General features: G+C 36.7%; 1 protein-coding gene and 1 long non-coding RNA gene across 2 annotated transcripts in view; one reads left to right on the top strand and one right to left on the bottom strand.

Annotated features, from left to right (window-relative positions):
* Positions 1-8,032: 8,032 nt before the first annotated feature.
* Positions 8,033-10,675, top strand: LOC127455262 (uncharacterized). The gene is made up of 3 exons (XR_007899650.1): positions 8,033-8,120; positions 8,204-8,315; positions 10,271-10,675. It is a non-coding gene; the product is annotated as an uncharacterized LOC127455262 (long non-coding RNA).
* Positions 10,676-23,225: 12,550 nt separating this feature from the next.
* Positions 23,226-25,189, bottom strand: part of LOC127455170 (cysteine-rich motor neuron 1 protein-like) — a 61,392-nt gene continuing 59,428 nt past the window's right edge. The window contains exon 15 of the mRNA XM_051722819.1: positions 23,226-24,924. Coding sequence (XP_051578779.1) covers positions 24,733-24,924 — 192 coding nt within the window. The 3' untranslated portion in view covers positions 23,226-24,732. The remainder of the gene's footprint in view (positions 24,925-25,189) is intronic.

Genomic DNA, 25,189 nt, shown 5'->3' with positions numbered 1-25,189 from the left:
AGCATGTTTTCATGTTTTCGTGCTCACCCCAGAGAGCTGCTGGAATGTCCGTTTGACATCATCATTCCCATCAGTATGCAATAATTCCCAGTAATGTGAGAATTACTAGTAATTTGAATGAATTTCCTATTACTCATAACTGCTCAATGCAACTTGGTGGTCAAAAGTTACGAAACCAACATATTATTTTTCAACTAAACAACTGTACAACTCAAGTACACAACATTAATACTTTTTAACTATGTGTTAAAACTAAATCTATTATTCTATTTACTTGCATGAAGTGTTGAATGTTGATGTGTGAGTTTACTGTAAGCTGCTTCTGCATCAGATGGCTGCAGAGTAAAATATTAACAATTTCCTCTTTCAAGCCCTATTTAGACTAACGTGTGCATGAACTTTTGCTCACGTCACACCCCCTTTAGACAGTAGTACCTTTGATTTAGTTTATTTGTTAAGTTTCTTATATCTGTTATGTCTGTTTTGTCCATGTATGTGTGTGTGTGTGTGTGTGTGTGTGTGTGTGTGTGTTTGTGTTTGTGCAGTCCCAGTGAGAGAGGGTGTGTGAGGGTATGGCAAAGAGGCTAAATATAAGTGAAGCGTTTATAAGTAAAAATCAAATTCATGGATGCACAAAAAAATCTACTTCATATCATGTGTAAAGCCACAATTGATGCCTGGGTCAAAATTGACCTGCGAATGCAAAAGATGTTATATCTCTAAAAAATTAGCCATTGTTTACTTGTCTGTGAGTTAGCTTGGCTGAATAATCCAATGTTATATCTTAGATGTCCAGAACAAAATATGCAGTCCAGAAGCAAAAGCATGCAAAACAAATCATCAGAAAAATAAGTGTAATAATGTTATATATCATCTCAAAGAGGAGGATCTCAGCTTTCTAATGGCACTTAGATTGAGCTTCTAGTCCACTCAGAGGCCGAGATATTCAATGAAATAATGAGAGTGGTGCTTGAACTGAAAATTAGACTGAATGTCAATGGACGAGCACATCTGTGAGGGCTAAAATGCGTTAGAGCGCCACCTACATTTCAGATGTGTATATTGTGACGGAATCTGATAGAGAAAAAAAACTTTTTTCTAGTGTTTTCTGCCATCTAGTGGAATAAAATGAGACTTTTCAAAGTGAGATTGAGTGAACAGAACCAGAATTACATGCTTACAAATTTAGGACAAAAACGACCTTTTTTTTTTTTTTTTTTTTTTTTAAACAATTCAGTTTATCATAAGATTATAAACACACACAATATTATTTATGAATAATTGGAGTCTTTTTTATTTTATTTCGGGGGTTCTCTGAAAAATGAAACACATTTTTTTGTAATTATTCCACAGTGTGCTTTTAAAGCTTTTAAATTTGAGTGTGAAAAATCCACTAGAGTTTAAGGGGTTAAATGAGCATATGATTGTTTGTAGGACAGGAACAACATCATCTATCTGAATCAAACTAGTCTGTTAAAGGCAGTTCTGCCACACAGTGGAGTACCAGAAGACAAACTCACACAGGCCTCAAATGTACTGTGTGACATGATGGTGAGATAACTTTACAACTATGAGCTCATTAACATATGGCCGCCCACATTTACATATCACTCATCAGTATTCAGCAGCTTGACCCGCACTGAAATAAGCTAATACACAGAGGATAGCCAATCATAACAGTGGTCATTATAGAAGTGAGTGATGACGAAATAAATTATGACCTCGACTGACAGGAAAAACGTGTAGAAAAAAGTGTAGAAAATGACAAAGTACTATGATTTCTGTGAGCAGAAGTTTAGCTCATGTCTTATTTCTGCAGGTTCTGTTAATATTGAGTCTCTGCTGTTATGTAATGTGGAATATGTTTAACTCGCCTCCACACACAGAGTGAAAAACTGACTTAGCATGAAGTGGATGCCACGTTCTGTAACCTGTCCTTGTCCAACAACAGCGCAAGTCAGTATCTGAGAACTATGAATGGCTTTTCCACAATGGCCTGTTTGTCTCTTGCAGAGTACAGAAAAGCTGATTCAGACACATGACTCGATGACAATGAATTAAAACTGCAGAGGTCCCACAGTCATGAAGACATTTTAAATGGTGACTAAAATCAATAAAATCTCAAAATCATGGAGATTTTATAGTCGTTATACATTTTTGTAGTTTAGAAATGTAGGACCCTATGATTTTTATGATATAGAAAATGTGGACAGAATCACCGAATACAGTCATATAAAGTGTTGAATTTTCTTGGAATTATGCACAATAGAGGTTGACCAATATATTGTTTCTCAGGGTTTTTCCTGGTCTTTGGTGGGGACTGACGTATACGGTCATCCACATTCTCGAAATTGGAATACATGTAACGGAATACACGTAATGGAATACATGTATTGGAATACATGTAATGGAATACACGTAACGGAATACACGTAACAGAATACACGTAACGGAATACACGTAATGGAATACACGTAACGGAATACACGTAAGGGAATACACATACCGGAATACACGTACCGGAATACACGTAACGGAATACACGTACCGGAATACATTTAACGGAATACACGTAATGGAATACACGTTATGTGTATTCACGTATCGGAATACATGTATCGGAATACACGTTACGGAATGTATGTCACGGAATACATGTATTCGATTACATGTAATGGAATACACGTTACGTGTATTCACATTACGGAATGTACGTACCGGAATACACGTAACGGAATACACGTACCGGAATACATTTAACGGAATACACGTAATGGAATAAACGTAACGGAATACACGTATCGGAATACACGTAACGGAATACACGTAACGGAATACACGTAATGGAATACACGTAACGGAATACATGTATTGGAATACATGTATTGGAATACACGTAACGGAATACACGTAACGGAATACACGTAACGGAATACACGTAACGGAATACACGTACCGGAATACACGTAAGGGAATACACGCAACGGAATACACGTAACGGAATACACGTAACGGAATACACGTAACGGAATACACGTAACGGAATACATGTAATGGAATACACGTAACGGAATACACGTAACAGAATACATGTAATGGAATACACGTAACGGAATACATGTAATGGAATACATGTAATGGAATACACATAACGGAATACACGTAATGGAATACATGTAACGGAATACATGTAATGGAATACATGTAATGGAATACATGCAACGGAATACATGTAATGGAATACATGCAATGGAATACATTACATTACATATTTCAAATACTATATATTAGTAACTGTATTCCACTACAGTTACAATTTAAATAGTTGGTAATCAGAATACAGTTACATTCAAAAAGTATTTTGATTACTAAAGAGATTATTTTGCCTTTTATTGTAATTTTTGTTGTATTTTTATATATATATATATATTTAGTCTATTCAGTTGGAAAACTTTTATCCATATAAATGATGCAATCCGAGGAGCGTTTAAAGAGCGGTGAAACATTTTCTTATGACGTGTTATGATTTGTACAAGTTCACACTGTTGAAAGTGAAAAAGTGGATATGACATCAAGGAACTTTCCCTTGGGAGTTTAATAGAGGAGCTACATAATGTTTCAAAACAGCAAGAAACACCTTGACAGATGAAACATAACTCCAATAAATACATGATTACATACCTTGTCAGTGTTTTTTATGTGGTTAGGGTATTTTTACAAGAAATGCTAACCAATGTAGCCTTTAACATCGTATAGAAATTTACAAATAATATATTTTCTGCCTCATTCTATAAACAGAATCCACATACGATCAGAAAAGGGTGTGCTTGTGGACACTCTGTGGGGTTTTGAAGTTTGGAGCAGCAGAAATAGAAATAAACCTTGTGTAAATTGTCATGCGAACATTTAGCTTTATGCTAAGCTAAAATGCTATTTCTTGCCTTTACATGCATCTGTTACCAGGCGCAATTATATTTTATAATGAATTCTATGAAGAAAATTAATGTTAGAGCATAACTTTTCTTCTCTAGTAACACCTTTGATATTAGTGCAATGATGTACTGCAAAAGTTTTATTCTTAATGACAATTTAAAGTGAAACAATCTGCAAGTACTGAAGAGGTAATCCAAAGTATTTAGATTACGTTACTGACCTTGAGTAATCTAACGGAATACGTTACAAATTACATTTTACAGCATGTACTCTGTAATCTATAATGCAATACTTTTTTGATTGAATTAAGATTGAAATCACTATAATGCCTTGCGCGATTACTAAACCTTAAAAGGCTGCGTTTCTGCATTCAATGCTTCAGTCAGCGCTGTGGAACAATCGGCGCCCTCTAGTGGTCTGGATGGCTTTATCCATTGTCCATTATACCACTATAATACAGAATTTGAAAGAGGGTTTTGTTTCTTTGGTTTTAACTTTTTATTTTTCCATGATGTGATTGACATTTCCATGCAATTGCCAAACATATGCATTGTATGAATTTGTAATGTGAGCCTATAACTCTGCCATCTCTAGCTACTATAATAGAGCATGTGAATCCTTCAACTTCCCTATCTGATCCTGTCCCCCCACGTATGTTGAAGGATTTGTTTGATATCGTGGGGCCTAGTGTGCAATCTATGATTAACAGTTCTTTATCGAATGGTATTGTTCCTATCTGTCTTAAGCAGGCAGTGGTTCAGCCTCTTATTAAAAAAACCAAACCTTGTTCCCGCTATTTTAAACAATTACCATCCTATTTCTAAATTACCATTTTTATCGAAGATTTTAGAGAAAGTTGTTTTGTCTCAGCTTTCTTCATTTTTAGTAGAGAATGATATTATGACAAGATTCCAGTCGGGATTTAGAGCTCATCACAGCACAGAGTCTGCTTTTTTGAAAGTTTTTAATTATATTTTATTAGCCGTCATTATGTTAGACCTTAGCACTGCCTTCAACACTACTGACCATGCTATCCTTTTGGATCAGTTGAAGTGTGAGGTTGGCATTCAGGGAACTGCGCTAAAATGGTTTGTCTTATTTAGCAGATAGAACATTTTCTGTTAAAATTGGAAATTCAGCATCATCTACAGCTACTTTTAAAATATGGTCTTCCTCAAGGCTCTGTACTGGGCCCCATATTATTCTCATCATATGTGCACCCTCTAGGATCTATCTGCCGCCAACACGGAATTTCTTATCATTTGTATGCCAACGACACACAGCTTTAATTCCCACTATAAACGGGAGACAGTCAATCGCTAACATCGCTCATGAATTGTTTGAAGGATGTTAAGTGTTGGCTATCTAATAACTTTCTTCGGTTAAACAACAATAAATCAGAAGTTGTTATTTTTGGCCCATCTAAATCTAAAGAGGCATTAGCCCATACACGTGCACCACTTGTGATTAGTGTAAAGGACAATGTGAGCAATCTAGATTCAGCTCTTACTTTAAATAAGCAGATCAATTCTATAGTTAAAAGCAGCTACTATCATCTTAGAGTTATTTCTAAAATAAAGCCTTTTCTTGGATTTAAAGATCTGGAGGTGATAATTCATGCTTTTATTTCATCCCGTCTTGACTACTGTAATTCCCTCTACTCAGGAATTTGTCATAAGCAGTTATCCCGTCTACACCTTGTGCAGAATACGGCAGCCAGTTTACTGACTGGCACCAGGAAAAGGGAACATATTACTCCCATCTTGTCTTCCCTTCACTGGTTGCCAGATAAGTACAGAGTCGACTTTAAAATTGTATTGTTTGTTTTTTAAAGCACTACATGGCCAGACTCCACAGTACATCAATGACCTTCTTAGGCCCAGGTATGTCTCTGATGTTCTCGTTTTCTTCCTTTTTATTTATTTTTTGTTCCACAAAAATTGTGAAGCACTTTGGACAACGTAAGTGTTTAAATAGTGCTATATAATTAAAGTTGAGTTACAGTACATACATGTTAAATGTGTGTTCCGTTGTTTTGAACTACAAAAATAGAAATGCAGTTGTTTTTTTAAAAAGTACAAAATAGTTTTTCTTTTTCATATCAGTTGACGTAATCATTTTTAGTTATTTTTATCTTCTATTTATCTTTCATTGTGGCTTTCTTAAAAATGTTGGCCTGTTATGTTCAACAATTCAATTGAAATTATTTATTGTTTGAACAGTGCAAAAGCGTTTGTACCACTTTATTCATTTTTAAAGCATAAAGTAAAACAGTGATCTAATGACAAAATAAGGTAAGTGGCAAAATATCTCTATCGGAATCAGCCGATAGTGTTTTTTGTTAAAATCGGTATCGGCCATAAATGTCCATATCGGTGCATCCCTAGTTTTAACGATTAATCTGTGCCGATATTTGCTTTTTGGAACTATCAGTAATCTATGAAGATAGTTTCCAATAGTTTCTTTTGTTGTTTTTATTCCTCCGTGTTATACTGTGGTCAGCACTGGAGAGATCTACAGTTCTTATTACAACAGCCGATGTTTCAATGCATATTTTGTTATATTGATTAGTTAATTAAGTGTTCTAAATTGAAGCGAGGGCATGCAAAGAAAAATGCAACTATATATAGAAATGTGCCCCATCAGCATATACATTGAATTAGCATCAGCATACCCTACTTCATATCTTTTAAATAATAATAAACCTTATATAAGGGATAATGTACAGTCAGCCGGTTGTTATCACAAAATAAACCCCGACAGGGAGGACTTGTTTCACCCTGAAGGAGTTTATTTTGCGATAACAACCAGCTAACTGTACATTATCCCGCTTATTACACGGCTACTAACCAAAAAAATAAATGGGCCTGAAATATTGGTTTGAGTTTAAATAATTTTATTAGCTTACTTTAAGAAATCGCAAAGTGATCCGAGAAGCAGGAAACATGGCTCAGAGACCCGGAATGAGCGGTCTGATACATGGATGTGCGGTTGTTACTGGGAAATATCAAACCACTAGATGGCGCCATTGAGCAATCAGAATCGAGTATTCTAGAGAGACTGGTAATAATCCTTATCTGGTGAAATATATTTACACAACTCTTCACCTGGTGAATATATAGGATATAAGAAGCTTAATTTGGTAAATACTTAAAGATAGAGCATTGAAACAGACACAAGTCTCTATCATTTCAAAATAAGAGTCCCTGGTATATTTCAGGTTTTATAGTTAAGTCTCGCATTATGCACCAAATCTTCAATTTTTTTTCTGGTTATTTTGGGGATTTTGTTTGAACAATAAACCGCATGTGAGATTTTATTCATTTTGCACTCTTGAAGCCTCTCTGTCTGTGGCCATCATAGTAATGAAAGACTAAGAAATTATTTTAAACATTCTATAAATCAGCCGATTAATCGGTTATTAGCCTTAGGTGTCTGTATCGGCAAAATACACTTTTGGCCGACCAAGTGGCCTCTGTGAGGTCGGGATCAACACTAATGAAAGAGAGAGAAGTCTTCTCATGTGTTTGTGTAGTGTTGTTAGTGTGTTTAGTGTGTAAGTGATCCAGCTGAAGTTTCCAGCAGATCTCATTTAGATGTTCTGGAATGTTCCAGCTCTTGATTTTACTACACAAATAAACTCGACTCTCTCTCTCTGTCTCTCATGCTGAAGGACGTGTGGCCAAAAGCTGCAAGATTATAGACTTAAGACCATTAGCAAAATCCACAAACACCACAGCCGTTTTTAAAGAACATTTGCTGAAGGTCACAAACATACAACCGTATCTATAGAGGACAAAAATATTTGGATGCGTCTGATAATTAATGATGGTTTATGATTCTTTGTTGCCACGCTTTTCTCTATGTTTCTTTCAATTACACATAGTATGATGGAAGTAAACACTGTGAATTGCTTTGGTGCAAAAACTGTTTGTTTGGGATACATTTCGCTCCTGATTTGAATAGGCCCTTTACTTGGTCAGAACAGCCGGTTGTTAACACGTTGACATTTCTAATCTCATATGTGTTCAGTTTGAGATTTGTGTGTGTTTGTAAGTGCATGTGTCTGTTGTAGATCATTGTTGTGTGTTTGTGTTCAGTCTCAGGAGGGTCTTCTGGAACACTGCAGACAAGCTGGAATCACATTCATAGTTCTGGTGTCTGATAAAAATGGATATTACCTGAAGGTAAATGACATCATCACCAGCGCAACACTGCAGCATAAGCTCAGTATAGAGGAATAGATTGATGTTATAATCTCTTCCATCAGGTGAAATCTTTTGAGAAAACAGTCGGTGAAGGGAATTCCTGAGCCAGATCTGGTCAATCACTTATCCAAAAGAGGACCAAACACTCTGAATGGCACTTTGACCTTTCACACTGTAAATACTTGCCAGAGTCCAGAGGAAATATTTAAATGTCACTCTCAGTTTATTTTATTTTTTTTAGTTTTAAGGTACTTTATTGGCATGACAAATACTTGTACATTCATATTGCCAAAGTGTTTCCAGCTGAGCTGCATTCAATTAAAATATAAAAAAATATACAGTGCTTAATTGACAAATAAGGTAAAAAGAATAATGTTAATTAGTGTGAATTATTGACAGGATGAAACTGTACATTTGTTTTGCCAAAGCAGTACAACCTATGTAAAATAACAAAGAGTGCAAATGCATTAAACAATTAGTATGAACAAATAAGATTAAAAAAAAAGGATGTGAAAAAAATTATATAGCAATGCAGAGTGAAATAAGAAATGTACTAATAAAAGGAATAAGTGATGAAGGTAACATTAAAAAAGTTATTAAAATGGATAAAGATGATAAACAAGAGCATGTTTGCCAATAATTGTATTAAATATAGCTGCAAGCGGCAATTATCAAGGTCTAAGCAGGATTGGAAAAATTGGCAAAATTCGGCTTAAACTGACAATTTGGAAAGAACAGGTCCATTTAATGCTTTGGATGCATTCAAACAGATATGTTGAAACCGTTTGGAGGATTGTCTTAAGCTATAGCATCCCATAGAATTGTAAATTTATTGTCCTGTTATTATTATTTTATATTATTTAATTATAATGCCCCTATTATCATGAATGGATGAAATTTGGCATGCATCCTTGGACTGTCCATTTAACAATGCGTACTAAGTTTTGTGAAGTTTGGACACTGCACTGTCAAGATACGGGCCAGTTAGTCTGAGCACTAAACCTAAACCCTACCAATTTGATTTTATTTAATTATAATGCCCCTATTATCATGAATGGATGAAATTTGGCATATGTCCTTGGACTGTCTAGGTGACAATGTGTTCCAAATTTTGTGAAGTTTGGACATTGCACTGTCAAGATATGGGCCAATTAGACCGAGCACTAAACCTAAAGCCAGTCCTATTATCATACATGTATGAAATTTGGCATGCATCCTTGGACTGTCCATTTAACAATGCGTACTAAGTTTTGTGAAGTTTGGACACTGCACTGTCAAGATACGGGCCAGTTAGTCTGAGCACTAAACCTAAACCTTACCAATTTGATTTTATTTAATTATAATGCCCCTATTATCATGAATGGATGAAATTTGGCATACGTCCTTGGACTGTCTAGGTGACAATGTGTACCAAGTTTTGTGAAGTTTGGACACTGCACTGTCAAGATACGGGCCAATTAGACCGAGCACTAAACCTAAAGCCAGTCCTATTATCATACATGTATGAAATTTGGCATGCATCCTTGGACTGTCCTGGTGACAATGTGTACAAAGTTTGGACATTGCTCTCATTAGATACAGGCAATCAGTCATTATGGGCCATTCCTGAAAATGTTTTACCTTATATCTGCTAAACGAATTGATAAATTAAAAATCAGAAAACAACTTTTTGTCATGAGGGTCTCCAGATGATGTATGCCAAATTTCATGCAAATTGGACAAACTTTGCAAAAGTAGATTTTTCAGAAAATGGTGAAACATGTTTATAGACGAAAATTAAATTGGATATATATGTTTTGTTTGGCTTGACCCAAGGATTAAGATAAAATAAAAAATTTTATTCTAGCACTTACGTTTCCAGATTTATGAGCGAAAACGTAAATTTGCTAATAATACTGCCAACAACAAATTTCACTTGCCTGAGTAGTTGGTGGGATTTAGGAACATTCCACCATCTTTGAGCCTTACGGTTTCTGACAGCCAGTTACTTTAAGGGAAGAAAAAATAATAATAATAATATGAAAATCAGTACAAGTACAATAAGGTTCCTGCAGCTTCAGTGGTTGGTCCCCTAATTACTACATAACCTTACAAATAACAGTCTCTCTCTTTCATTTTCTGCCCCTCAGGGAGATATCGGAGAGCGTTTCTCTACAGAATCCAAACGCATCATTACTGGGAAAACTCTGGGAACTCAGTTTGGAAAATAAGTGATATTAACTTATAAAATCATCAAAGCCTCTGAATATTGAGCCACAAAGTGATTCAACTGAGTGTAATATTTCACACCACTTTTGGCTTGAGTGCTGGTCAAATTAGTCATGGCAGATATTAAATTAAAACCTTCTTGAGCGAAAAATAAATCTTACTAAAAAGTCTTGGTGAGCTCAGTTGTTTGATGAAGCATCAGATGTTCATTTTTTCGTGTTTGGCAGGTTTGTCTGAGTCACAAGAGAGCAACGCCACAATGTCCATGAACGTAAATCTCATGACACCTGAGAGAATCTCTGCGAGTTCCCGCCGGAGTTACAAAACACAGGTCAATACAACTGAGCCTTTCAGAAATCACCTCTAACATCATGTGAAATGAGCTCTCTTCCTCATTTTGCAAAGAGCCGTAGAGAATATACCTCACACATACTTGATTATTTTAGTAATTTCACTTCAATGCATGAACTCAACGTTGCCATTCGTTTTCACACTCAAAAGTTGATAAAGTCTGCTGCTGTTAATCGATGATGACAAGAACTTTTGAGAAACATCCAGTGCTTGTAACTCAGCACAATTAGCGTGTAATTTGGGCAATAATGATCGCTCTTTTCACTCTTGGCAGTATGGAAGTGAAGTCGTGATTCAACCGTGTCTTATGATGAGCCAATGAACCCCTGCTGCTCTGCGCTTAATGATATTACAAACGATGAAAAGTCTTCTGTTTCCTGTGCATTTATATTATGACAATGGGAGAAATTATTCTGTGTTCTCTCTTTCATTTACAAACACGACTACAGAATTTGGGCAGCAATTTACAGAACAAGAGCAGTGACATCGAAGTGTCGGCCGTAAGTAGATGATGTCAGATCATCACTGTTAGTATGATTGACATACAAGTAGGGATGGGAATCATAATGAATTTATCGATTCTGGTTTCTCAACGGTTCCAGTAACGATTATTTTAGTACATTTGAGGAAGATTTATTTGGACATAAGAAATGCAATTTTTATTGTTTTTACTGGTCTCTTGTTGCCAACTGATGGAGATCATTTCAGATTTCTAGAGAGCAGATATAACAAATCAGACATAAAAATAAAGTTCTTGCAAAAGGCGTGTTTACAGAGACTTTTTAATGCCATTTCAAAGTCTTTTTACCCCGATATTTTTTTTTAAATGGAACCAATTCCGAATAAGAAACTGTTCTCGGTTCTCAACTCTACATACAAGATACTCTTCTAGATTATCATAGTAAAAACTGGAATGCTGAAATCTTTCTCTGCAGTTTATACTGTGACTGTGAGATGAGAGCTATCATAGTAGAAGAGTAAACAGAAGAAAGGAGGGGAACGTTTGTTAATGAGATTTAAATTGTTTGCATATTTAATTAATTTGTGGTTATGTGGTTAGCTAACCCCAACCCTAAAGTCAATCATTACTATTCCTATTGCTCATAGTGATTTGCTCAAACCTCTAACAGTAAGTAATAAACATTCAGTGTGTTCCAGACATGAATTATCCCTCAAATCATGTGTTGTTGTTGAGGAGAGGTGTTCTGATACTTTACTAACAGATCACACTTACCATTTTCACCTGAAAAACAAAAACAAAAACAAACAAACCCATAGACTTACACAGAAGGATGGACTCCAGTCAGATCTAGACACCAGAATATCACAGAGGTTGAATTGTGCAACACCCTAGCAATGGCATTGAAATTTACTAAAAACACTTTAACACTTTAGCAACTGTAGAGCAATTCCCTTGCAACCAAATAGCAATGTACTAAAAAAACACTTGGAACACTTTAGCAACTGTATAGCAATGTACTAAAACACTCACAACAGCTAGCAACTGTAAAGCAATGTAATAAAAGACAATTTAGAACATATTAGCAACTGTATAGCAACACCCTAGCAACCGTATAACATCACTCTAGCAACCGCACTTCAATGTATAAAAAACACTTAGCACATCTTAGCAACTGAATTGCAACACCCTAGCAACCATATAGCAACACACTAGCAACCGTATAGCAACACCCTAGCAACCATATAGCAATGCCCTAGCAACTGCATAGCAATGTACTAAAAACACTCACAACAGCTAGCAACTGTAAAGCAATGTACTAAAACCAATTAAGAATATCTTAGCAACTGTATAGCAACACCCTAGCAACCATATAGCAACACCCTAGCAACCACATAGCAATGTAATAAAAACACTCACAACAGCTAGCAACCATATAACAATTTAATAAAAAATACTTAGAACATCTTAGCAACCGTATAGCAACACCCTAGCAACCGCACAGCAACGTGCTAAAAAAACACTTCAGTAATTGCATAGCAACACCCTAGCAACCACCAACAACACTATGATAGTAGTGGTGAGTTTTACACAGGAAAGCACCACTCTTATTTTCCTCAGAAAAAGTCACATTTTTCCATCTTTTCCTCTATTTTATTTCAAATATGAACATTTTCTCAGATTTTCCATGTCAGTTTATTGTCACAGGAAATGGCAGCAACTCCAGCGTTCCAGACAGTTTCAGAAAGATTACATAAACATTTGAATATGTACAGGATGCAAACATAGAGACTCACATAATTTCCTTTCACAGTTAAACACTGAATTCCACAAATAACTTCGGTGTCATTTTTACCCTGACTTTTACCCTGTTAACGCACATTTTCAGCTCTTCCTGTTGACAGGTATGCCGTGTTTACGTGGTGCCATGTATAGACACGGCACTCTTAAGATAAGACTCCATTGTGTCTGCGAATGCGACCTTCACAGTCTCTCCTGTCACATTCTCTGCAGGTCGATCTGCCCAAGGAAACTCCCATCAACTTCCTGTCCCTGGAGGTTTGTGCCGCCCTCTATTATTATAAACTATTCCCAGTAAATAAATCACATTCCTCTGGAAAAACTGTGAGGGTGAGAGTCTGCAGACGGGGATAAACCGGAAGCCAGGGGAACCGGTGTGTTGACAGCAGGGTTTCCTGAATGCTTTTCTTATTATGAGGGAAACCCCTCTCATCCACTTCAACACACCCAATAAATGAGTCACTTCACACAGAGGAAGAACTGTTTGTTCAGTTAAAACACAATCTGTTGATCAAGGAACAAACACTGGCATTATGTTGAATGATGGAATAGAACTCAAACTAGCACAGAGCTTCAGTTATTCCACATAAAAACAGCAGATGAATGAATGACTTGTTCTTGAGTTCACGTTACACTGACTTCTTCTGTTGTGTGAACAGAAACACTCTTGTGGTTTTGATGTACAAACTCAAAGCTACAGAACAGACCAGCAGGAAACCACACTGAATATGTGATTGATTACAAATTATAACACTCTTAAGACCTCATGAAACGGTAAAAATCTGCCCTCACTTGTCTGCTTTCTGTTTGTTACATACATTTTTGACATATATTTTCACAAGGGATCCACTGATATAGAAATGTTCTATAATTGCTGCCCAACTTTGACTGATAACTGGCAGTCCAAGCCATTTTCAATTACTCCATTTCCATAAGGGGTGGTCATATACAATGAAAAAAATAAATATAATAATTTTTGTCTTGTTTTCCAGTAAAAATCTCTAAACATTATTTTATTTTTTTTGATTAACATATTTATTAATTCACAAAGATGACAAAGAAAAACAAAACACATATACAATGAATCAACATTTAACTCCCACTACTACCCCTCCCACTCCCCAATCAACAACCCCACCCCTACCCCCAACAAATATCCCTGTGGACACACAAACAAAAATAAAAAATGATAAAATAATTATAAAAAAAATATATAATAATAATGCACATCTAAAACTACGCCTCTCCCTCCACAGCCCCTCCCCGAGAGTCCCCCCAAAACGCTAAATAACTGCCCCATTTCCCATCAAATGAATCCCAGATCCCCAGCCTTCTACACGACACCTCCTCGAAAGCTGCCACCCTCCCCATCTCCACGCACCACTCCCAAAATGAGGGCGCTCCAGCTGACTTCCATCCCCTTAAGATAAGCTGTCTGCCAATCCTAACACTGGTCAGAACCCAATTATTTATGTTTATCCCCTATATCGATGACCGCCCCATCGCCCAAAACACAGAGTCTTGGGCAAAACGAAACTCGAGTGCCCAACACATCACACACAAAACTGTGAACATTCAACCAAAATTCCTGGATCTCAAAATACCACCAAAAAGCATGGGCCATGTCTAAATCCTCCAATTGGCATCGCCAGCAGGTGGGTGTGTCTTTAAGACCAAGCCTGTACAATCTAGAGGCGGTCCAGTAGAATCAATGTAAAATCTTGAATTGCATAAGGCGCACCCTTGCATCTCTATACAGACTTGATGTTTTTTAGAATCCTAGCCCACATTCCTCCTTCAATACCAAGTTTAAATCTTTCTCCCATAATCTCTTGAGAGAAGTTAGAGTCCCCAAGACTCTGAATTAGCAGGGAGTAATACACTGATGCCTCATGACCTTTTCCAAAAGCAGTAATCACTTCTCCCAGAGTATCTGCTGCTTTAGGGGGGTGTATACTACTCCCAAAAATAGTACAAAGCAGATGGCACAGTTGAAATGTTGAACCAAATTTTCAAAGGATCTCAACACTCCACTCTCGTACAGGTCACCGAGCGTATTAATCTCCCTCACAATCCACTCTGACCAGCAGAAATGGGCACTTATTAATACATAATTTTGGGTTCAGCCATATGCTCGAGGCAACATTTAAATAAATGTCTGAATTAAACACTCTGGACACTTTTGTCCATAACGAGTGCAAATGCGAGATAACAGGGTGTAACTTAACTTCTCTGATTAGTTTGATAGAAAGGCTCTGCAATGGCGAAATAGGGGCACGAACTTCCTGTTCAATACAAAACCAGGGAGGGGCTCTCTCAGGTGGAAGTGACCAATGAGCTAAATGTCTGAGACCAAATGCATAATAATAAAACAAAATCTTGGGTAGGCCTAGCCCACCTTTGTCAATCGGCCTATGTAACTTGTTGCAATGTAATCTGGGATGCTTACCATTTCAAATGAAGGACTTTGCTATGCTATCAAATTGCTTTAAATAAGAGAGGGGGACATCTACAGGGAGAGATTGTAGCAGGTAGTTGAATTTTGGAATACAGTTCATTTTAATAACATTAACCTTCCCAATCATCGATAAATGTAATGAAGCACACCTGCCCACATTGCTCGAAAAAACTTTTTATTAAGGGATCAAAATTAACACACAAATCTAGCTTCTCCAAGATGCACTCCAAATCTGCCTTGGTCACTAGCAGATTAGCAGCTAATTCCCTCTCCGATGACTCCAGATAATCGATCCGTTTCTTGACATCTGCCACTCTTGAAACCATCAGTGAATTTCGTCTCCATGGCAGTGATCGATTGACGCATTACAGCAAGATCCTTCAAGTCAACAATGACCTCCATCAGCATTGCAGACACGTTCATCAATTGTCACCGAATTTCCTTCACCTCAACGGCCAAATCAACTCCCGGGCTTGCGGCCTGCTGCTCGGGGGCTTCAGCTTGAGCACGTAAGTGTCTTTTAATGTCTCCCGACCCCGAGGATTTTGAATTCTTTGACATATTGTCTTCCTAGAACAGTTAAGAATCAGGGTGTATTGAATCTCACCAGTTTATGACACAAAAAGTATTAAAACTAGCAAAGTGCGCAGAGCTCGCCGTTCACACGTCAGAACCTAGCATGGCGCCATACGACTCTCATATCTAAACATTATTAACCTTTTAACCTGCGAGAAAAAAATATAATCGTCAAAATATTAATAACTACAGTCTTGACCAACACAAATTAGAAGCTCTACTTTACAATGCACGTAGGCATTAAGACCAAAACTGAACAAGTGCTTTGAAATTTATAAAAAAACAAACATTTGCACTATATATATTATTGCAATCAGTAAAAACATCAAACACATCAAATAGCCATGTGTCATATGCTGTTGGAAAGCTCGCAATGAGTAGAATACAACCAGCCTATTTTTCAGAAATCCTCCCAGATAAAAAAAAGACTCCAATTATTCATAATAATATTGTATTGTATTGTGTTTTTGATGTCCTAACTTTGTAAACATGTAATTCTGGTTCTGTTCACTCTGCCTCACTTTGAGAAGTCTCATTTTATTCCACTAGATGGCAGCAAGCACTAGAATTTGTTTTTCTCTTTCACATTCAATCACAATATACAGATCTGAAATGTAGGTGGCGCTCTAATGCATTTTAGCCCTCACAGATGTGCTCGTCCATAGACATTCAGTCTAATTTTCAGTTCAAGCACCACCCTCATTATTCTCATTGAATATCTCGGCCTCTGAGTGGACTAGAAGCTCAATCTAGACATCATTAGAAAGCTGAGATCCTCCTCTTGATATGTACAATTTCATCATCAATAGTCAAATACATATTTTTCTGATGATTTGTTTTGCATGCTTTTCCTTCTGGTTGACATTTTGTTCTGGACATCTAATATATAACATTGGATTACTCACACAAGCAAGCTCACAGGCAAGTAAAAAATGACTCATTTTGTAGAAATTTGCCTATGGTAAATGCAGATATTAAGTCTTTGGCTATTTAGGGCTTACAGCAGCAGTTATCAGAGCATAGAAGAGACATTTGTATTTGATGACTTACAAAAATCATCTTTCACCATGTGATTCTTTTGAAAATCTTTCGAACTGTGGTATTAGGATAAACTAAAATTAATTGTACAGTCACATTTCTGAGAATGAGAGCTTTCATTTGATATATGACATGTCCATTTAGGTGCTATGTGAAGGACTTTTATTTTCATATAAATATTTATACCCCATTACCTCTAGGGGTGCTACTTTTCAATGTGAAAGTTTTGAGGCCTTATTTTGTTATTGTAAGTAACAAATGCAGAAGTGATGGTTATCTCTGAAAAGTTCAGATTCTAAGCTTTCAAATGATACCTCATATGCTTGACTTGTGTATACGGAGACTTTATCGCGATATAGCGCCCCCCTTTGGACCCGCTGGCAGGCAGAGTTTATGGGGTTAACAAAAATTACTGTTCAAATCACAAAAAATACAATATACTAGTATACAGTAGTGGTGGGTGCTTTTGAAACATGCTTCATGAAGCCTTGAAACCTTTACAAATTATTTCGAACCAATGCTTCGGAATGTGTATCAAACTGGCCAAGTCACGTGATTTTAGCAAACGAGGCTTCATTACTGTTTCGAAACGTTTCGCGGTTACTCTAGGGGGCGTTGATCCCACAGTGAGACCCTGAATCAGTGTTTAATGCAGGCTGTAACAAATCTCGAGTCAGTTCAGCAATAAATTAGATTTACAAAATAAGTCTGATTCAAACAAGAATTTAGACATTTAAATTTACCTGTCAAGTTGCGTTCCCACAGGGGGAAAAAATCAATGTGTATATGAGATAGAAACTTGAGAGAGACATATTTTGCGATATTTAAAGAGATTTGTTTATTTTACAGAAGGTGAATCTGAAATTTAGACTACTGTACATGACAGCACACCTCTTTCTTTTATTTATTTAGTACACCCAATTTAGAAATGTTTAAAAAGCTATGTAGTGTAGTGGATAACACATTCGCCAGTAACTTGAAGTACTCGATAATTGAAATAAAATGTCATACTGAGTTTAACTTAACATTAATATATGTTAGTTGCACAACGTAAAAGCTTAAATATTTTTAACATTTGTTTTATACAAAACAAAGTGTTGTTTTAGAATAAAAAAGAAACATAAAATATTGTCTGGTATTTCAAATAATTTTAAAACAGTAATCATACAAAGGCCAACTTATAAGGTCTGCATATTCTCCAAATATTCAGATCTGTTTATTCCAGCAAACTGTAGACAAATGTGAAAAATATACGACAGGTACAGGGCAGTCAGTAAATCATTTCCAATGCATTGTGTCACTGTAGCTGCTTTTGACTCAAGTCTTGAGTGGTGGTGGTGTAGTGGACTAAAGCACTGAACTTGTAATCAGAAGGTTGCTGGTTCGACCCCCACAGCCACCACCATTGTGTCCTTGAGCAAGGCACTTAACTCCAGGGGGATTGTCCCTGTAATAAGGGCACTGTGAGTCGCTTTGGATAAAAGCGTCTGCCAAATGCATAAATGTAAATGTAAGTCTTCTCGTTGCATTTACACACCTGTGACCAGCAGCTGTCCTCAGTGTGCGGTGTTTCGAGTGCTTCGAAACAGTGAATCATTTTCCGAACCAACTGGTTAAATTGACTCGAAGTTTCTGAGAGCTTCGTTTCTGCCATCACTAGTATACAGCAGAACATTTTGATAATCGTTTAGTATTTCTGAAACATGGGGTAGTATTTCAGAGAGTATTTCAGTTGAATTGGAAAAAAAAAGTAATCCCATATATTATATTTTTTATATCAGCTTAATCAAAATTATTTTTCCAGTCAAGTAAATTACTTAAACTGTTTATGACTTTAACCTGATTAAGGAAAGTCGTTTAAGCAAAAAACGATTGACACAGGTAGATTTTTAACGTCACAAGCAGAGAATAATCCAATGATTTCAAACCTCATGGGAACACATTTTTCTTGCAATGTTGGATTATTGAAATTAGCTTTCAGCATATTGGTGTGCATGTAAACGCACTGGTTTGTCGGGTCTCCTCACAGACCACTTTTGTTAATCCGACAGCCTGACCTGGTGACTTCCCTTAAAAGTTTCCAAAAACACTCAGCCTCTTTTATTTCGAATCATAAATCCTGATCCAAGCAATGGGAGCTCATTAAAGCCTCGTTCAAAGCTTGTCTTGTGTTTTCTCAGTGCCAATGTGTAAATGAATCCTCACACAAGGTGTTGAAGTCACGTCTTGCTTTGAACAGTGATCTAATGTTCACACTCCTCCTAAATGACTCGATTAGAGAAAATTCACTCTATTAGTTGCACGTGTTCGACTCGTTCTCGCTCTGCAGGCACTTTTAAACTAGGAGATTCATGCTGTGTCTGAATGATTCTCAAAAGAGCTGATAAATGTGAACAAATGTGCATCTCAAATCCACTTTTATCACTCTGGGTTTACCCGACACAAACTCTACTGAGAAGACTACAGCAATGGGTCGCAATTAGGGCTGACTATCGATGCAGTTGTGGATTTGTTTTGATTTCGATTCACAAGCTCTCAATTCGATTTGAAGATGATTCATTTGGGTATTTTTCAGTTATGAGGACCATTTTACATATTGAAGAATTTCTCTCTCAGCTAATTCTGTTTAGTTACATGAAACCTTCTAAACTGGTACACTGTAAAAATAATACTTTTAAAAATGGTTTAAAAAGGGCCCAAACTATGCAGTTTAATTGCTATTTATTTAACAGATATAATAATCAACACATTCAAAACTGAGGTAAACTTTAAAAGTAAAAGTAAAAAAGATCTTGTGATTTTAAGAATCGATCGTTCAAGAATCTGGATCGTTCTATTGAAGATCGCAATTTTACCAAGCACAACTTGCAGTCAACAATGACTATGTTTACATGGACACCAGAAAGCGGCGTATTGCGAGAATGCAGCGTTCTTGTTTACATGCACTGTATAAGCGGCGTACTCTTTACTCCTGTATACATGCAGCTTGGTCAGAAAGCTGTTTTCTTCAGAGCAACATAATTTCCCCGCAATGCTTGTGTAAATAACAAACATGGTATCCGAGGAAGACTCCACCGAGCGCATTTACATGCACGTTCTTACACTGATTATGCTTAGTAAGCCGACAACGCATGTGGTCATATAAACGCAATACACGGTGTTCCTTTATCAGTGTAAGGTCATAAATGGCATAAGAATAAACCAGGTAGATTTTTGCCCATTATGCCGATTGCACGTGGCATATAAACACCTTTACTGGTGTTCTCAATGGCTCATCCAATGTGCACACATGTTGAGCACATGTCTCTTCACGGTTTGACATCAAAAGCAGAGATTAACGCGATTATTTCAAATCTCATGTAAACACGGTTTTCTTGCTTTGCCGGATTTTTTAAATAAGCTGATTTTTGAAGGTAATCAGTGTATTGGTGTGTATGTAATCAGGCTCAATATTTTATTCTCTGTTGCTTCACTTTATTTCCAAATATTCCAGAGTTGTTGCTGTGTTTGTTTCCTTACCTTTCAATCGTGACCTGCAGCACAATTGCGCTTCAATAGTGGGGTTTTCCTCTTACGTAAAACTATGGGATTCCCCCGGCGTACTTGAGTGCATATACATGAATGTGAGGGACCGTCAATTTTTACAGTGTTGTTTATAAATGGATACAGTTTATAGTGTGCTTTTCCCACTGTACTCCCAGAAATGTTTTGTTTATTTGTTGTTGGGCACCATCCTATGATGTTTGTTATTCAGTCTGTTCCACGCACATGCTCACTCTTCAAAAACCTGTTAGAACGGCGCTTACGTTTTTTACATGGCTACATAAGCGGCTTTCTCCAGGAGAAACCTAGGTGTGTTAAATTGCTTTCTCTCAAACCCTTAAACAGCGTAAGGAAATCGACGTTCTCGTTTACATGACGTTTCAGAACACTGATTTCTGCAAAAACCCTGGAAAACCCCGTTTACATGTACTTAAGAAACGTTCTTAAGTGCATGTAAACATGGTCAATGTAACGCAGGTCTGTAGTGATAGTCACAGACAGCAGGAAAATCATCATGCATAATTAGCTGAGCAAAATAAAATAAGTCTAATCAACTTTTAAAAGAGAGAAGAAAACACTTCCCATATGTGTTATTGTTGATGTCAAAGGCTGTCCAGTCAAACTCAACAGTATTGTGGTATATCTGTCACAATGTCATTTGTGTGTTGATTTATTGGCTGTCTAGAACATGACATCATCAAAATGTTTGAGACATTTAGAAACCAGTATTATTGGTTTCTCTATTCAGTATGCTCTATGCTTTTTAAAACATCCGACAAACCAAGAAATCCGTGTTTACATGAAATTTGAAATAATCGAGTTATTCTCTGCTTTTGACATCAAACCGAGAACAGACATGAGCACAATAAAGGTGTTTACATGCAATGCAAAATCTGCGTAATGGGCAAAACTCTACCCGTGTCGATCGGTTTATTCTTAAGCCATTTATGTCCTTACGGTGATAAATGGAAGTCGTTTAATGCATTTAAATGACCACACACATTGTCTACTTATTTATCATAATAACATGCATGTAAATGCGCTCTGTGATGGGTCTGTGCAGTTTTTGGTAATAAGATTTTTTGGGGTTTATTTTTGTATGATAAACAGTTTTATTTCTGTTTTAGGTCTTCTGATGTCTAATTTAAAATCTGGTTCCTGAAGCAAAACCCGTTGAGAAGCTTTAGTGGAAGGTTGATAAATCAGAAATGGATTTGACTGGAACAGTTGAGGTTCACATCAGTTGTTCCTAATTTCCTCATGAGCATTTTGTTCTTTTTTTTTTTGCATCGCAGAGCTTGTGCTTACTTGCAAACAAGTGTAATTGAGAAACAATGGTGATATTGAGAGGCAGATGTTGCTGATGTTTGTAGAGTAGCCGCAGGTCAGAACATTGTGTTGTCTGCAGCATCTGGTTCTGTGCCGTTAGTAACAGAGATTTGTGGACAATTTTACCTTCATTCATTCACCTCACTGCAGCAGGAATAACTTAAGTTATAGGATTCAGCTAGACGTGATTTAATTTGGGGAAAGAACGACGGAGACTGTCAGAAGATGAGGAGCTAAAGATGTCAGGATAATTGTTCATGCAGTTCTCGCGATACTTCAGCTGATCTAAACTCTCGTAATCTGCCTTCTGTACACTGCGAATTCACTTGACAAGCGCCTGTGATGACATGCTTCAGATGTTTGTGTTTCAGGGTCGCTGTGGTGGTTCTTTACAGCTACAGAGATGATTATTATAAGATCCTGCTGTGATTTATAACTCATTCAAACATCCACAGCACTTCCTGTAGAACTGAAGGTAACACAGCATGGAAATGAAGATCATTTTGTAAAAAAAAAAAAAAGAAAGATACCAAAGGCTGATTTATAGACATGGAGTTTTAGATAAAGATCATGTTATTGAAACTGCCTGATTCTAATGAAATCACTTGACAAAATACTGTACAGAGCTGAATTAAAAATTAACTATTTTCCTTTATTAAAGCTTTCTTTGTGGTTTAACCCTTTAGGCGCTGAAGGTGTCTTTAAAGATTTCCTATTTCAGTGGTATACCCAAAATTGAAGACTTATAACTTGACAAAAAATAAAAACAAGGGTCAAGTGTTTGGTATCATAGTAAAGAATACGTTTCAGTTCGATCGATAAATTCTGAAACTCTCTGCCTAAGAAAATGCTAAAAATGTACTTTTATTTCTTATTTTTCTGATTTGACATTATATATCTCTGGGTGTTAATAAGGTGGCTCAGAAAAACTCTTGTTTTGTTCCCAATCATGTCAACTGTATCTGAGAAAAATGTTGTGTTGATACGAAAAAGCAATCAAAAGCATTACATCAATAATTTATCATAGTGTCCAAAAACCTCTCCAAACAAATAAAACATAATAATTGTACATAAGAACTATTAACACATGCAAACACAACAATGACTAAAGGTTTGCATAGCATGCAGACATGATTTTAATAATGAGATTTCACAGAATGAGTTTCATTCTGTGTCATTTGAGTCATTATTGAGTCTGTGTCATGTATTTGGCGCCATCTCCTGGTGGCCATATGTAACACTGTGCTTCGTGTGGATTATCTAATGATCTATACATCTGATTACCTTGTGTGTGGACTCGTTTCTTTACGTAACTATGGTCCCTTTAAAAACTTCCAAGAATAATATACAGTATGTTACAAGAGTAAAAGAAAAGCTCTTGTGTCTGTTATAGGCTCAATCAACAAAATCATGCTTACATAGTTCACACACACTTTTTATTTGCAGAAACAAGTGTAAATGTTACAGTTAAACATCTAAGAGGTTTGTATTTACACGTTGCACAAGTCAAATAAATAAGTTTGGGAGTATAAAGCAGACAGATGCAAAACAGTTTACAAAATCTGTACAGCAGCTTTGGGTTTCTCTGCCAACATCAAAACATCAGACAATAATGTCAATTACGAAAACTAGGGTTTAGTATTAATAAATAACTACATGAAAAAATAAATAAGATACTTTCATCATCTACTATGCTTTTGCATCTACTATGCTTTTTTGTACATTTAGTAATTGCAAACAATGCAATGCATTCACTCAAATTCTCCTTTGACGAGTGTCACTGTTGTGGCTGAAGATTTCTGGATTTCATTATAATGATGAATTGGCACTGAATAAATTCATGCTAAGATACTAGCTGCTAAAGGAAGTCAACAATATGAAATAATTTTAAATGTCTGAATTATAGTGTATAGTAAAGGAAAACCTTGACCAACATAAGTGACTTCTGGAAAAAAATGTAATGCTAATATAGTATAGAATCATCTTGAAATATAGCCTCAAAAACAGGGCAAACAAGATCAGACAATTCAAAGATAAACACTCTCCAAACTTCCAGTAGATAAAGTTATTGAGCATATGTATCTACACTAATGCTTCACTTACAGAAAATACGAATACTGAAATTGGGTATCACTTTATGAGAAAAAAATCTAATGGCACTTCTGTCTTCAAGACCTCAAGACATCTACATGTCATCTAAAGCACCGGAAGTGATGAATGCCATTTCTCACAGTAAAGTGACCAACGAGAAAACTACAAGAAAAACACTTGATATAAAAATTAACAAAACAGAATCAAGAGGTCAGGAAACGTGTTTGCCCTGTAAGGCCTCAATGTATGTTTGATTACGATAAGATACATTTCACTTGGTTACATTTCTGCTCACTTTTTTATTCGTCCATGTCATGAACCCAACAAACCGTTTTATCAACTTACTGTCAGGAAACTCAACAGTCCTGAGAGCTGGTCTGCTGGTGTGTTGATTACGCATGTGTTTTTCAACAGGAACTTTTCTATGGCGTCATCTACAGTCGAAAAGTCCATCTGAATTCTAAACTTCTCAGCCGTCTCCCCAACATGGAATGGCACGGAACTTGGCGTCCTTGAACCTGTTGTTCCCACTGAAACACGAGAGCGTTTTCAAGCTCCAAACATCATAAACACAAACATTTCACAATACTTATTTATTTCCTCTGCTCCTGATGAATCAACAGTACGTTCAGGATTCGCCAGCATATGCTTGGAGTTTCTAGAGTGTGATGTGGAGATACAGCGAGTGACAGAAAGTGCTCTGCAGGCCTTCCGGAAGATGTTTGTGGTGGGAGATGTTAACGTTGGACCCTGGCGTGTCCATTGCCGAGTTTGGCTCGTGGGATGGTGATCCGTTCCGGACAGGATGAGCCCACATCCAGGGGGAAGTTCGCACTACAATCGCTCTTCACATTCTGGAACTTGTTCTCTTTGGATGGTTCCATGTACACGACCGAGTTCTTGTTGACGTGCTTCTTCAAGATCACCGTCTAGGAGATGACGGGAGAGATTTTAGAGACTTTCTCAACATGTAGTCCAAACTGACTTTGTTAATACACATTTCTGGTCAATTCATTGGTGCATGTTTTTCTGAAAAAAACAAAAACAACTGTTTGTCTTGGTAGTCGTTCTTCAAAAGGAAATAACTAGCTCCGCCTCTGAAATGACTTTCCTTTTCGGTTGAGGTCATCGTCATCTTATTACCTGCAGTGTTGTGTAGATTACTTCTGAAATGTAATCCGGTACTGATTACAA

Source organism: Myxocyprinus asiaticus, chromosome 17 (assembly GCF_019703515.2).
Source record: "Myxocyprinus asiaticus isolate MX2 ecotype Aquarium Trade chromosome 17, UBuf_Myxa_2, whole genome shotgun sequence".
NCBI lineage: Eukaryota > Metazoa > Chordata > Actinopteri > Cypriniformes > Catostomidae > Myxocyprinus > Myxocyprinus asiaticus.
The sequence above is the reverse complement of the archived record's forward strand: the minus strand, read 5'-3'. Positions and strand labels throughout refer to the sequence as shown.